Here is a 15,131-nt window from a genome sequence, read left to right as displayed (position 1 = left end):
AAAAAAAGGTGTTGTTTTTTTTTAAATCATGGCCTCCAGGGAGCCAGATTGCCTTAGCTGACACACAATGCTAGATCGCAAGGGTGAGTGGGCGCACGTTACAGCTACACTTCGATTCCCGCACTGCGGTTGAGAGACTCTGATAAGGGCTCTTCTAGAAGGGCAGTCAGATAGAAAGAAAATGTGCAGAGAAGAACAACCAAGATGATCAGGGGACTGGAGGCTAAACCATAGGAAGAATGGTTGCAAGAACTCCCTACTAGACTAGTATGACTAGTCTAGTAGGAATGGTTGCAAGAACTCCCTACTAGACTAGTATGACTAGTCTAGTAGGCAGTTCAGTGGTTCGAATCCCTAGTGCTGCGTAATGGGGTGAGCTCCCTTACTTGTCCTAGCTTCTGCCAACCTAGCAGTTCGAAAGCAGGTAAAAAATGCAAGTAGAAAAATAGGGACCACCTTTGGTGGGAAGGTAACAGAGTTCCGTGCGCCTTTGGCATTGAGTCATGCCGGCCACATGACCAAAGAGATGTCTTCGGACAGCGGTGCCTCTTCGGCTGTGAAACGGAGATGAGCACCGCCCCCTAGAGTCAGGAACGACTAGCACATATGTGCGAGGGGAACCTCTACCGTTACCTTTTAGTCTAGTGAAAAGAAGGACTAAGGGCTGACATGATAGCAGTCTTCCAATATTTGAGGGGCTGCCACAAAGAAGAGCACCGATCAACATTAAAAAGTCGTCTAGGCTAGGACAGTCAGTTCTCTAGATGTTTGCTCTACAACTCACCAAATCTTTTGCTGCCCGCCAAGGTGATTGGCATTGAGCAGAGTTGAGTTCCAAAGCATTTGTTCACAGCCTCCCAGTTTGTCAGCTGGAGTCTCACAGGGCTCAAGGGTGACTCAGCCTTCCATCCTTCTGAAGTCGGTAAAATGAGGACCCCGATTGTTGAGGGCAACAGACTGACTGTAAACTGCTGAGAGAGGGCTGGAAAGCACTGTGAAGTGGTATATAAGTCTTAAGTGCTATTTGTAGAACACATGCCCGTCTACCCTGACTTTGGGCTGGTCTTCCCAAAGCAGTCTTTCCTAAACTTTCCAGGACATAACAACCCAGAACTAAGGAGAAATTTCCTGACAGAACAATTAATCAGTGGAACAACTTGCCTCGGAAGTTGTGGCTGCTCCAACACTGGAAATCTTTAAGAAGAGATTGGATAACCTCTCCTGCGCAGATGCACTGGCTACCTGTGGCCTTCCGGGTGCGCTTCAAGGTTCTGGTAACTATCTTCAAAGCGCTCCATGGCATAGGGCCGGGTTACTTACGGGACCGTCTGCTGCTACCGAATGCCTCTCAACGACCCGTGCGCTCTCACAGAGAGGGACTCCTCAGGGTGCCATCGGCCAGGGGAAGGGTCTTCTCTGTGAGGGCTCCCACCCTCTGGAACGAACTTCCCGCAGGACTCCGCCAACTTCCTGACCTTCGAACCTTTCGCCGCGAGCTTAAGACACATCTATTTATCTGCGCAGGACTGGACTAGAATTTTAAATTTTGAATTTGGTTTTAATGGGGTTTTATTAATTGTATTGCTATTTTTAATTTTTCGGCCTTATGTAATAAGTTTTTTAATGAATGTTTTATTTTGTATTTATATGTATATTTTATCTGGCTGTGAACCGCCCTGAGTCCCTAGGGAGATAGGGCGGTATAAAAATGCGAAAAATAAATAAATAAATAAAATAAATAAATAAATAACCATTTGTCTGAAGTGGTGTAGGGTTTCCTGGCCAAGCAGGGGGTTGGACTAGAAGACCTCCAAGGTCCCTTCCAACTCTGTTATTCCATTCCATTCAATTCCATTCCGTAGCCTGGGAAATGTTCTACATGCGGTCCAATCCAACAAGGCAATCCATTTTGGAGGGGACCAAAGCAGGAGTGGAATTCAGCCAGTTTGGGCAAACCGTTAGCTCCGACGATCAGCTGAGAGCGAACAGGTTTTCTCCGATGATCAGCTGGGCCGGCCTGCCCACCCCCTGTGCTATACCGACCTATATTTCCTTTGTTTGAAGCCCAGTAGATAGGCGCGGCAGAGCGGATTGCCATGCCGCAGCTGTTTTAGTCACCGGGACTGCAGTAGGAGGTAAGTTTTAGAGCTGTTTTCAAAAGCGCTGCGTGCACACGGAGCGCGTGTTTGGTGCGCGTGTGCAGTGAATCGGTTCTTACACTGGTTAAATGCCACCACTGGACCGAAGACTATAAAAAGGGGTGTCCCCCTCCCTTGGGAACACAAAGACTAGGTCAATTCTGCTGCTCGAATCTCCAGACCTGCCCTCGGTTGCGATAAAACAGGGCCCTACAGATTGACAAGCGGTAGGTGTCCTTGGGCTGGCGTTTCAAAGGTGTTCCCTGCTTTTTTTGAGAGAGAGAGAGAGAGACGGTAGAAGCACTTGCAAGTTAAGTCTTTTAAAATTCTCTTTCTTAAGACTTAATATTTCACCCTGACAGTGGGGGGAGAGGAATTAGAAGTGCCAGCAGCTATCCAGATAGATGTTAAAGCTCCTTTTTTTTTTTTTTTCCCCTTCTCCTCTCCCTCCTCCAACTTCTCTCTCCTGCCACATTTCTCTGGCTTCAGAGAATATTTTTCCCCTCAAATTGGTTTTAAATTAAAGGAGGTGATGAAGGCAATGTGCAGTCTCAGCATTTTCCCAGGTGCACTTAATCTAATTTCATTAAGGAGATCAGAACCGGTGATTGCTACAGCCGAAACATTAAGTCTGTCCATTTCTTTCCCCCCATCCTTCCCCTTTTTGGTATAAAAAAACCATTAGCTCTGTCAAAGGATCGGCGGGTGGCCTGTTTATTATTGGAGATGAAAGCCCATTTTGCTTCCCCAATAAACTGTCAGGAGCAGTAAGCCACAAATTAAGTCAACCGCTGCCAAAAGATTCAGGGCAAGGAGGATTCCAACTGCCTTTGACAAGGGAGTTGCCTCCAGAAGTTGTGGCTATGACAACACTGGAGCTATTTAAGAAGAGGTCGGACAACCGTTTGTCTGAAATGGCCCAGGGTCTCCTGCTTGAGCAAGGGGCTGGACAAGAAGGCCTTCAGAAGCGGTGGGCGCTCCATCACTGGAGGTTTTCAAGAAGAGATCGGACAACTGTCTTTGTCCGGAATGGCATAAGGTCTCCTGGTTGAACAGGAGGTTGGATTAGAAGACCTCCCGAGGTCTCTTTCAACTCTGTTATTGTGTCATTCGGTCTTCTGTTTGAAGAAGACCTCTAGACTTCCTGGTGTCCAGCTTTAACTCCTTCCTGATCGTTTTGGTTGTGAACCTACCTTTCGGGGCAGTGTGGTGATCTGCCTCTTTCCCGTCATATATCATCTCTTTGGTCATCTGTTCTGATGGGAAGAGAACTGGACAGCTATTGGTCCAGGATGGTATGCTATAGGACAGTGTTGGTGAACATTTTCGGCACTGAGTGCCGAAATGAGAGCATTCTTGCGCGTACACCAGGGGTGGGTTCTACTTACCTTTACTACCGGTTCGCAATGGGAGCGTGCATGCGCGCTTGCTTCGCTCATGTGCGCTTCTGCGCACGCACAAATCATCCATAGTGACGTCTGGGCAGGTGGGTGGAGCCTCCCGTTGGTTTTACTACCGGTTCGCAAGAACCGGACCGAACCGGGGGCAACCCACCATTGGCGTACACACATGCCAGAAACCGGAAGCACAGCCTCCTGGTACGCATGCGCGCGCTGGGTGCCTACTCTTCCAGTTTCCGCCACCTGGTCTTCCAGTTTCTGGTGCACAAAGACCAGCTGGTTGGTGTGCATGCGCGTGCCAGAAACCAGAAGAGCCGCCGCCTGGTGCGCATGCGCGAGCCAGAAAGATGATCTTCCAGTTTCCAGCGCTCCCACATGTGTGAAGACCAGCTGGCCTGTGTGTCGGAACACGGAAGAGCAACGGGCGACTGCTCGCGTGCCTGGAGAGATGGCTCTGTGTGCCACTTCTGTCTATAGGGCGTCTTGTCTGAGCAGGGGGTAGAATTAGAAGCCCTTCAAGGTCCCTTCCAACTCTGATATTCTGTTATTCGGTCTACAAGGGAGTTGAAGAATTTCAAAAACACAAACATCCATGGGGTTGAAGGAGGGTAAGGGATGTCATTTGAAGGACGCCATCGTGTGGGTAGTCCTCGACATAGGACCGTTCCTTAAGTGATGGTTCCAAATTATGGTGTTCTAGGACCCACCTTTGCAATTGGAACTGTTGCACTAAGCAAACAGGTGGCATTTACAAAGGCTGCAGGGTCCTGCAGTCCCACATTTGCAACCTCGCCAGCTGGCTTCCCGCAACCGAGGAAGGTGGATTCGCTTAGTGACCACGCGGTGCACTGAACAACCACCCTGGTTCTCTTTCATGACCACGGTAAGAACGGTTGGAAAAATCAGGGCCCAATCCCAGGGCGACTCGACTTAACAACCGCAAGCGACTTACAATGGAGATTTCGGTGTAAAGTTTTGGCTGTAACTCGAGGGCTACCTGGGCAGCCCTTCTACCTGACTGCCACAACCGACGTCTCACCCCTTCAGGTATTAGCAAAATTTGTAATCCCGTTATGGAGGGACGAAGAAGGAGAAATCGCTCATCCCCCCCCCTCGTTTGGGGCGGCTTGACTTTTTGCCTCTGAGTTTTATTCGTTTCTTTATTTATTTTGGGGGGCAAGATGCCGTTTAGCCTAGCAGATTAACAATCAGCTGCCTTCCCCCCCACACATTTCCTAGAAATCCTAAAGCAGGTAACAGACAATAAGAGGAACTGTTGATGTTTTATATTATGCCATTATGTTAATGTTCACTAAAGTATGCCATGAGCGCTCTCATTACATGTGTATAAACCAATTCTCTGTGGTGTTATTCCTGTGCTAAATGCTATAACTACATAAATCTTGAATTAATGGAGACTTTATAGTTGTTAAAAAATGAAGGGTAATTGCTATCTGTTAATGCTGTTGGAGCGAGCAAAGGAAATACTTCTATCTGTATATATAAAGGTAAAGGTTGCCCTTGCACATATGTGCTAGTCGTTCCTGACTCTAGGGGGCGGTGCTCATCTCTGTTTCAAAGCCGAAGAGCCAGCGCTGTCCGAAGATGTCTCCGTGATCATGTCGCCGGCATGACTCAACGCCAAAGGCGCACGGAACGCTGTTCCCTTCCCAACAAAGGTGGTCCTTGTTTTCTACTTGAATTTTTTACCTGCTTTCGAACTGCTAGGTGGGCAGAAGCTGGGACAAGTAACGGAAGCTCAGTCTGTTACACATCACTAGGGATTCGAACCACTAAACTGCCGACCTTTCGATCGACAAGCTCAGCATCTTAGCCCCTGAGCCACTGCGTCCCTATCTATCTGTATGGGAATATATATTTCAGGCAGAGGTTTGTGGGATGATGGGACATGGCCACATTTAAAAGTGCCACGTGATCAAAAAAGAAAGTTCAACCTTGCCCCAATCGGAGCAATGGTTCAATAACCGATGGGGTTCTGCAGGTAGTCCTTGACTCATGACCACAATGGAGCCCAACGTTTTTGCTGCTAAGCGAGACAATTGCCCAGTGAGCTTTGCCCCATTGTACGACCTTTTCTTGCCACAGTCGGTAAGTGAATCACAGCAGTTATTCAGGTGGACACACGGTTGTTAAATGAATTGGGCTTCCCTGCTGGGTTGGTAGAAGGTTGCAAAAGGGGATCATGTGACCCCGGGACGCTGCCACCGTCATAAATATGAAGTTGCCAAGCATCTGAATTTTGACCGCGGGACTGTGGGGATGCTGCCACGGTCGTAAGTGTGGGGAAAAAAGGCCATAAGTCACTTTTTCCAGTGTTGTTGTCACTTTGAATGGTCATTAAACCAGGAGTCTCCAACCTTGGCAACTTTAAGCCTGGAGGACTTCAACTCCCAGAATTGTGGGAGTTGAAGTCCTCCAGGCTTAAAGTTGCCAAGGTTGGAGACCCTTGCATTAAACGAACTGCTATAAATCAAGGACTACCTGAGGTTAATTTCCAAAATACCTGAAGGAAAGAAATATGAAGTGGGTGGGATAGTAAATTTCAGGAGTAGGGATAATAAATTTGAAGGGTGTTTTTTTTTCCTTTTCTTTTCTTCCTAGAAATAAGAGAAGGAAGAATAGGTGAACATTTCCTGCAGATCTAAGGAAACACTAAGTTTCAAGGGAATATTAAGATTTTCCCAAAGCAAATTCCAACTTTCATTTCCCTTTTCTCTCAAAGCAAAAAAAAAAAAAAAAAAAAGGAAAGGAAATTAGAATTGCAGAGTGCACAGCTGCTGGAACCTGATGTTCAACTGGAATACAATCCAAATGCGATCATTATCAAACTGCGGACTGACGTTTGGTGGGGTTCTAAAGGCTGTGAGATCATCCACCCAAAAATACGTTGGGTTATGGAAAAAAAAAGGGGGGGGGACTCACAAAGCAAAACAAAGGTTGCCTTGGTTATGTGCTACTTGAGACATCAACACTCCCAAGTTTGAATTGGTCTTCTTTCAAAATGTCGACTCTAGTCGCCAAATATCCATTTTTAAAGTCCCGAGGCCCCTTAATGTTCACAACTGGGAGCAGACCCAGCTGACACAACAACAGTGAGATCACCTGCCAATAACTAGGATACAACTGACTTGTTGCTACAAATAAACTCATACACAGACATGATAGCAGCCTTCCAATATCTCAGGGGCTGCCCCAAAGAAGAGGGAGTCAAGCTATTCTCCAAAGCACTTGAAGGCAGGACAAGAAGGAATGGGTGGAAACTAATCAAGGAGAGAAGCAACCTATAACTAAGGAGAAATTTCCTGACAGTTAGAACAATTAATCAGTGGAACAACTTGCCTGCAGAAGTTGTGGATGCTCCAACACTGGAATGTTTTAAGAAGATGTTGGATTTGTCTGAAGTGATGTATGGTTTCCTGCCTAAGCAGGGGGTTAGATTAGAAGATCTCAAAGATCCCTTCCAACTCTGTTACTCTACTCTACTCTACTCTACTCTACTCTACCCTACCCTACCCTACCCTACCCTATTCTATTCTATTCCTGTTGAGCAATAGACTTCTACTCAATCAAAGGGATCCCTGGATTTATGCCTGTAGGAATCAAGAACGAAGGGTGGAATAGATCCTGAAGCAATCAAAAGCTCCCGCTTTTCATTGATGGGTTGAGACCAGAACTCTCAAATATCACCCGTATGAAGTAGAGCGATACGTTGCTCAATTTCCTTCTCTAAAGTTAGACAGTGAAGGTACCAGGCAAACTCAAGGCAAATGTCTATGGAGATTCTCAGCCATCCAGGTCATGGTTGTCCCAAAGGTGCTTTTTCAAGAGGCAACTGGACTTTCTTGTTCTTTTCTTGAAGATGTTTCGCTTCTCATCCAAGAAGCTTCTTCAGTTAGTTTTCACAAAGGTAGGACTTGATGTTAGCTTCAGAGGAAGGTGCCTTGAGTTTCCCCAAAGATGCTTTTGCAAGGATCTTCTTCAGAAATGAAGAAGCTTCTTGGATGAGAAGTGAAACATTTTTAAGGAAAAACAAAGGAAGTCGTTGACTTTGAAAAAAGCATCTGCGGGACAACTCAAGGCTACTTGGATTAGATTAGATTAGATTAGATTAACAGAGTTGGAAGGGACCTTGTAGGTCATCTAATCCCACCCCCTGCCCAAGCAGGAGACCCTACACCATTTCTGACAGATGATGGATAGATTAGATTAGATTAGATTAGATTAGATTAGATTAGACTAGTCTAGATTAGATTAGACTAGATTAGATTAGATTAATAGAGTTGGAAGGGATCTTTGGAAGGTCATCTAGTCCAATGGGGAACCAAAATGCTCAACCCAGTATAAATGGTAATATTATCAATTTAATAATATTTATAGATTTATAGGTTACAAACTTACTTTGAGGGTAACATCAAATCCCAGCATTCTGAAGGCTAATCAATGTTGTCCAAATATTTTTTTTCCTCCTGCTATAAAGATGCAGTCAAAAGTTCATCTAACCGATGTCACTCTCCGATAAAATCTTGCCTACCAGGGTAATTTAAATAACCTTTATTTATTTCGTATGGCTTAAATGGGCATAAATGCTGTATTTTTTGCATGAATGCATAAAATTCACCAAAAAAAAACCCCAGCATATAAAATGTTGGGTACAATGTAGACTAACCCTCCAGAGTGGTACACTCTGGGGCAACGTAATCTTGCATGGCGAAACAGTCTACTCTACACATTCTGGCTGCTGGCCCCCCGGAAGGATGTCCCAGCAAGAAAAAACAGCACGAATAATACAATTTAAGCAACTGTTAATAGCACAACTCTGTACAAAAGGGACCTGTCACTTACACCTTCCTCTGATGGTTGGCTAGAAGACCTTTTAAGTGGCCTTCCCAATGATATTGATTGGGACAACGCAAGGGGAAACTGTGAAGCTTCCCCTGCCATCAAAAACATATGAAGAACGGTTGCTGGAACTGGGTATTAATGAAAAGCAGGACTAGGGGAGACATGACAGCAGTCTTCCAATATCTCAGGTGCTCCCACAAAGAAGAGGGAGTCAAGCTATTCTTCAGAGCACTTGTGGTCAGGACAAGAAGCAATGGGTGGAAACTGATCAAGGAGAGAAGCAACCTAGAACTAATCCAAAAGTGCTTTTTCAGGAGGCAGCTGGACTTTCTTGTTTTTTCTTTGAAGACATTTCGCTTCTCATCCGAGGAGCTTCTTCAGCTCTGACAGGATAGCTGGGGATCTATCCTGTTAGAGCTGAAGAAGCTTCTTCGATGAGAAGCGAAACGTCTTCAAAGAAAAAAAACAAGAAAGTCCGGAAAAAGCACCTTTGGGGCCACCACGACCTGGATGACTGAGAATCTCTACAAACCTGGAACTAAGGAGAAATTTCCTGACAGTTAACGGTTTCTCTCCAGAAGTTGTGGATGCCCCAACACTGGAGGTTTTTAAGAAGAGACTGGACAGTCACTTGTCTGAAATAATATAGGTCCCTGATGACGAACCTATGGCACGCATGCCAGAAGTGGCACACAGAGCCCACTCTGTGGGCACACGAGCCACCACTCCACTTTAGCTCCGCTGCGCATCACCTCCCGCCAGCCAGGTTAGTCTTTGGGTCTCTGCCGTGCATGCATGGGGGGGCCGGGCGCTGCGTGGGGGCCGTGTCTGCATGCGTGGGGGGCAGGGTATATGCACCGGGGCTGCGTACGCTTTCCTTTTTGGGGGGTTTGGACACACGTGCGCGTATTCACACACACACGTGTGCGCTTTGGCCACTCAATCCGGAAAAGATTAGCCATCACTAATATAGGTTTTCCTACTTGAGTAGGAGGCTGGATTAAAAGACTTCCAAAGTCCCTTCCAACTCTGTTATTCCGTTTAAAACAGCGGTTCTCAACCTGTGGGTCGGGACCCCGTTGGGGGTCGAATGACGATTTGCCAGGGGTCGCCTAAGACCATCGGAAATATGGGAAGTATACTTGCGAGGCAAAGAATCACGCTCCAATGGTTGACTCCACAAGCCAGCTGCAGGCTCTTCAAATCGCTAGCCGAATTCGGCTTCAGGCGCGATGAGTTAAAAAAGAGAGAAATCTTTGCTCTGATGTCTCCCTCTCAAGCCAGCTGCAATCACTCCCAATCGCTAGCCTAATCTGGCTTCAGGCGCCATAAACTTAATAGGGGAGGAGTCTCCGCTTTAATGCCTCCGTCCTCAAGGCAATCGCAAGCAGTTCAGATCGCTAGCCAATACGGCTTCAGGCGCGATAAATTCAAAACGAAAATAATTTTATGGTTGGGGGTCGCCACATCGTGGGGAATTGTATTAAAGGGGTCGCAGCACTATAAAGGTTGAGAACCACTGGTTTAAAATGAAAAGAACTGACATCCACCTTGTTCCCTTCTTAGTCTCTTTCCATGGGTCTCAGGCAAGGCAGACAAAAGCAATATTCTTCAACACACACACATAAACACACACACACACACACACACCCCAACAACAACACAAAAAGCCAGATTCAGCAACTTGGGTGGCTCAGCAATTTCTGTGTTCTTGGACATCCCAGCCAAGCAAGTCATTCAAGGCTTTTCCTTGAGATGACAGATTAAGGTCGCCTCCTTTTCCAAAGCTTTTAACGGATGATTGGTGCTGGTTGCTGCTTTTATCACTCTGTTTATTTAAACTTCCTCTCCGGGCTGATCTTCCAGTATATATTTGTACTTCTTGTGCTTTTACTGAGTTACGAGACACTTTTCGTCTATTTGTTTTAGGCGGTTTCTTAGCCCAGCTTTCAATCTGTGGCTTTTGAGAGCAGCTTGGCCAGTAAGTGGCAACCAACCCAAAGACAATATGCGAAATAAAGAAAAGAATGACACAACACAGCCAACACATTAAAATCAGCAGCGGATCAAAGGCCCACATCTCGGTTTCAGAAATAATAATTCAAAGGTCTTAAAGATAACAGAGAAGACTTCCAAGGAAGTCCCGGAAATGGAAAGGGATCACCAATTAGGATCTCTTAATTGTTCAGGTCACGATTTGGAAGACCTTGTCAGGTGTGAAAGACCAGGTCCACACCTGAAGGTTCCATTAAATTGATTTATTGCTTATGGCTTGTGCACAGGAATCTTCTCAACTAACATAAGAGAGTTAGGTAAGTGTCAGGGTTCTGATGGATACCCTAATTAAATCATGAACCTCGAGCCAAGCTTCAAAAGAGATCCAGTTATGTATTAGGAACTTCATATCATCACGTTCCAAGTGAAGCCAACTCTGACCCCACGTAATTTACGGCTGAGACTTGACCCTGTTTCCCCCCCTCCCCCCAGGGTGTGTTATCAGTCACATTCGCCAATAGAGCAATTTCTTGGGTTGTAGAGATCACTCCCCACCAGCCCGTTGTGGGTAACCCTGGGAGACAGCCTTGAAAGAGAGATGTCTGGAATATGCTTTTGTTTTTGGCTGCCGTGCTGTCTTCCCATCCCCCTTGCCTATGGCAACTCGAGAGCAGACCATGGATGCTTTACGAGTTGACAATAAGGGTCAACAGCACTGGAGAAGAGTTGGATTTGGTTCTTTTGTGACTACGTAGGGATTTTAGGCTGATCCCCCTTTTCACGCCGCTCCTGGTTCTGCCATCTCTTCTACAGGTCTGGAGGACAGTACCCCTAAAGGACTTGCACGCTATAAGCAATGAATTCAAATCCTTAAAAAAAAATAAAAATTAAAAAGCAAGCCCAAATTTCTCTGGAACGCATTTAACCTACTGAAGGTCAGAAAGTGGAATTTAAAGTCCCACCAGGCCCAAGGTTGACTCAGCCTTCCATCCTTTATAAGGTAGGTAAAATGAGGACCCAGATTGTTGGGGGAAATAAAAGTTGACTTTGTATATAATATACAAATGGATGAAGACTATTGCTTGACATAGTGTAAGCCGCCCTGAGTCTTCGGAAAAGGGCGGGATATAAATTCAAATAAAAAAAACAAAAAATGAGCCCTAGCAATTTTACAACTTGGGTATGGATCCCAAATAGCAATTCACATTTTGACCGGAAGCCAACAGCCCAGCCTTAAAAAAAAATAAGAATATTTATCTACATTAAATAGTTGCAAGACTGCCATCGAGACAAAAGGTGTATTACATCACGTGCGCCTGGTTTTGTTTTGTTTTTTTCCTAAGTGAATGTCGAACCTGTTACAAAATAAAGGACTGGAAAAACGTCTTGGCAAACTATTCTTAAAATTATAATACACAAGCCCAACTCAAGTATCTTGGAAACACACAGTTTTATGTCACAAGAACAGCCAACTATATCACATACAATAAGAGCCAGGAGAGGTGTGGATGAAGCCCTAGTGATGGCTACAAAAATTATTTTTAATCACTGCTAAACTAGGATCTGTTTCTCAAGTTGTCCCACTGGAGCAGAGGTCTCCAACCTTGGCAACTTTAAGACTTGTGGACTTCAACTCCCAGAATTGGAGCTGAATTCCTCAGTTCAATTCCTCAGTTGAATTTGAATTTGAATTCCGTTGAAGTTGAATTCCTCAGCCAAGCAAAGCTGGCTGAGGAATTCTGGGAGTTGAAGTCCACAAGTCTTAAAGTTGCCAAGGTTGGAGACCCCTGCACGAGTTTATTCCAGGTATTCCAGACAATCCTCGAGTTACGAGCACAACTGAGTACAACATTTCCACTGCTAAACAAGGCGGTTGTCAAAGTGAGCACTGCCCCATTATACGACCTTTCTTGCCACGGTCGGTAAGTGAATCACAGCAGTTATTAAGTTCGTAACATGGTTGTTAAGTGAATCTGGCTTGCTTGTCACAAGGTTGCAAAAGGTGACCACATGACCTCTGGACGCAGCAACGGTCATAAATATGACTTGCCAGGGGTCTGAATTTTGATCACGTGATGGGGGGGAAATGCTGCAATGGGCGTAAGTGTGAAAACTGGTCGTAAGCGTGAAAAATGGTCGTAAGTCTCTTTTTTTCATTGCCATTGTAATTTCGAGTGGCTGTAAAATTGAGGATTGCCTGGAATCCTGGGAAAGTGATTAGTGGAGATTCCTGGATTAAAACGCAAATTTATACCTACATCCTTTTCGTCTTCTTGCCCTCTAAAACCTCTGACTCAACTCGCCTGATGACTATAGCAGACATCAAATCCCCAAAAGTAAAAAACAATAACAACACTGCTACACGATAAGATTCGTGGCGCACAGAGCCAAAATATAAGCTGACAACTTAACAGCATCATCTGCAAATTCGGGTTCCTGGTTTGTCCATCTGCTTACTCCATTACAAAAAACTGACATGTTTAAAGCCCTTATAAATAAAATATCGCTTTGCAAGTCATTATGGTAGGGAGCCTTTCTCAAAAAAGAAGACGATAGAGGCATCGGCGTGGCCCTGAATTCATTTCCAATCAGAGCTCATTCATCCAGGAATTGATTCTTGTTAGCAACAAGCAGGGTTTTTTTTGTGTGTGTATGTGTTTTTTTAAGGAGGGATAAGTGTGTGCATCACACATAGGGAAGCTCAAAACAAAAGTCAATTTAAGTAACATTCAAAATCTCAAGGGGGTCCAGCAATTAATATTTTCAAAACCCGACAGTAGGCTAGGCAAAACAAAAGTATCATCGTTTGGTTGGGTTCTACTTTTTTGGGGGGATGACAGAGGATGTTAAAATTATTCCTGTAAGCAAAGAGAAGGGGTCTTACCTTATCGTCAATATCGCTCTCGCTGTCACACTGTAAATTTGAAAAAAGAGAAAGGAAAAGAAAGTTATAATTGGTGGGGGGGGGGAAATCACGTGCAGCAAGGTGTAATTCACCACTAAATCTTTTACTTTTCCTCTCTTCTGCAGTGGAAATCTTTGTGTCAAAGATAATATATATCTATTTTTTTTTACTATCGTCATTTCTAAGGCCCTTTTCCATCCCACAACCAGAGAACGTTTTAAATTCAGCACCTGCTAAATTTCAACCTTTGGATGATTTCATTGAATCCAAGAGCCAGTTGGGACCCACAGCTCTGGAAGTTTCTTTTGTAGGAAGTTAGCACCCACCCCTCTCCTAGAAAAATGAGATATTTTAGGAAATATTAAAAGGGCAGAATATATCCTCTAAAAAGGAGGCAGAAAATCAGCCCCCCACCACCACCTTTCTCAATGGGCCATTAAAGACTGGGCCAGTCTATTCTACATAGCAAAGATCTACCTACTTCAGGCAAAGCCATAGTAGGAATCCCAAAGCCATTTTCATTACATCATCATCCAGCAAGAGTCAACCAAACGTAGCACGCAGACAACCTACAAAGTTACTCCTGCATGGCTCATCTGACCACCAATCAGAACACAAGCTCAAATTCAAAAGCGCAGAGAGGGCATAAAACTCAGACATTCTCAGCATCTCTTCCCATTTTTTCCCTCTTCACCCAAGATCTTCAAGGCATGTGATCCTGTCCACCATTAAAAACCATCTTTCCAAACAGCCTGACATATTGAGGCAAACGGGGAACAGAAGCCAAAGTAAAGTAGGCAATTATAATTAAAAGCAAACAAACCAACTTTCCACCCCTGAAATCCAATCCTATCCAGGATTGGAGAACTGCAGACCCAAAATTTTCAACCCGACACAAAACGTCTAAAAATTTCCTGCCCTTGTAATAGATTGTTTTTTTAAAAAACTTGGTGACTTTAAGATGGGTAGACTAAGGTGTTGATGGGGGGTTTCTGGGGATTGAAGTGTTCTGACCTAGGCTCCCTTAAAAAGCAGGAAGCAGAATCTTGGTCCCGGCAAAACCCCTTTTATTTACACGACTGTGCATTCCTTTCATTCACAGTCAGCAAGGCCTGTCCAAACAGTTTTTCCAAAGGAATATTTATCAACACAGACCTTATCTCGCTTGGCAAGCTGCCAGATAACTAGTTTTCAAATGCAGTACAAGGCAAAATTTGGCACAGAGTCTCTTAGCGTCACGAACAGAACTTTCCACACTTGAAATGAACGAACAAATAAATTGTTTCCTGCAAAAGCGCCCTCTCCCTTCCCTCCTCTTTTGTTTCCTATGGGAGGGGCCAATCACTTCCAAGGTGTGGCTTTACTCCCAAGTCGACCCTGCTTTCTGAGTTGTCTTCTGGCAGCTCTGCGCATGCGCACACTGGAACGGGCTCCAGCTGTTCCTGGCTCCCTCTCTGCCTCCGACACAGAGCCCTCATCCGAGCTTTCCCCAGCCCCCAGGACTGGCCCATGTTCCTCCCCAACCTCCTCACTTTCTGACTCTGCTGCCCGCCGGCGGGCCACAACATGAAGTCCACTCCTCTTAAATTCAAATACGATACAAAAAAAATGTGGAGACCCTAGAGAGAGCAACGAGAAGAGCAATGAAGACGATAAGGGGTTTGGAGGATAAATTGTACAATGAATGTTGGAGGGAGCTAGGTACATCCAGCCTAGGGAACAGAAGGTTTTTTTTTGGGGGGGGACATGATAACCGTCTTTCAATATTTGAGGGGCTGTCACAGAGTAGAGAGGATAGACTTATTCTCCAAAGCACCAGAGGGCAGGACA

The 15,131-nt window shown here is 45.1% G+C and overlaps 1 protein-coding gene across 8 annotated transcripts in view; it reads right to left on the bottom strand.

Moving 5' to 3' along the window:
• FBRSL1 (fibrosin like 1) overlaps positions 1-15,131 on the bottom strand; it is a 652,986-nt gene that overhangs the window by 240,899 nt on the left and 396,956 nt on the right. For all 8 annotated transcript variants that reach the window (XM_058158844.1, XM_058158850.1, XM_058158847.1 and 5 more), the window contains exon 5: positions 13,281-13,310. In XM_058158844.1, coding sequence (XP_058014827.1) covers positions 13,281-13,310 — 30 coding nt within the window. The remainder of the gene's footprint in view (positions 1-13,280; positions 13,311-15,131) is intronic.

Source organism: Ahaetulla prasina, chromosome 15 (genome assembly GCF_028640845.1).
Source record: "Ahaetulla prasina isolate Xishuangbanna chromosome 15, ASM2864084v1, whole genome shotgun sequence".
Classification (NCBI taxonomy): Eukaryota; Metazoa; Chordata; class Lepidosauria; order Squamata; family Colubridae; genus Ahaetulla; species Ahaetulla prasina.
This window is presented reverse-complemented; position numbering and strand designations above follow the sequence as displayed.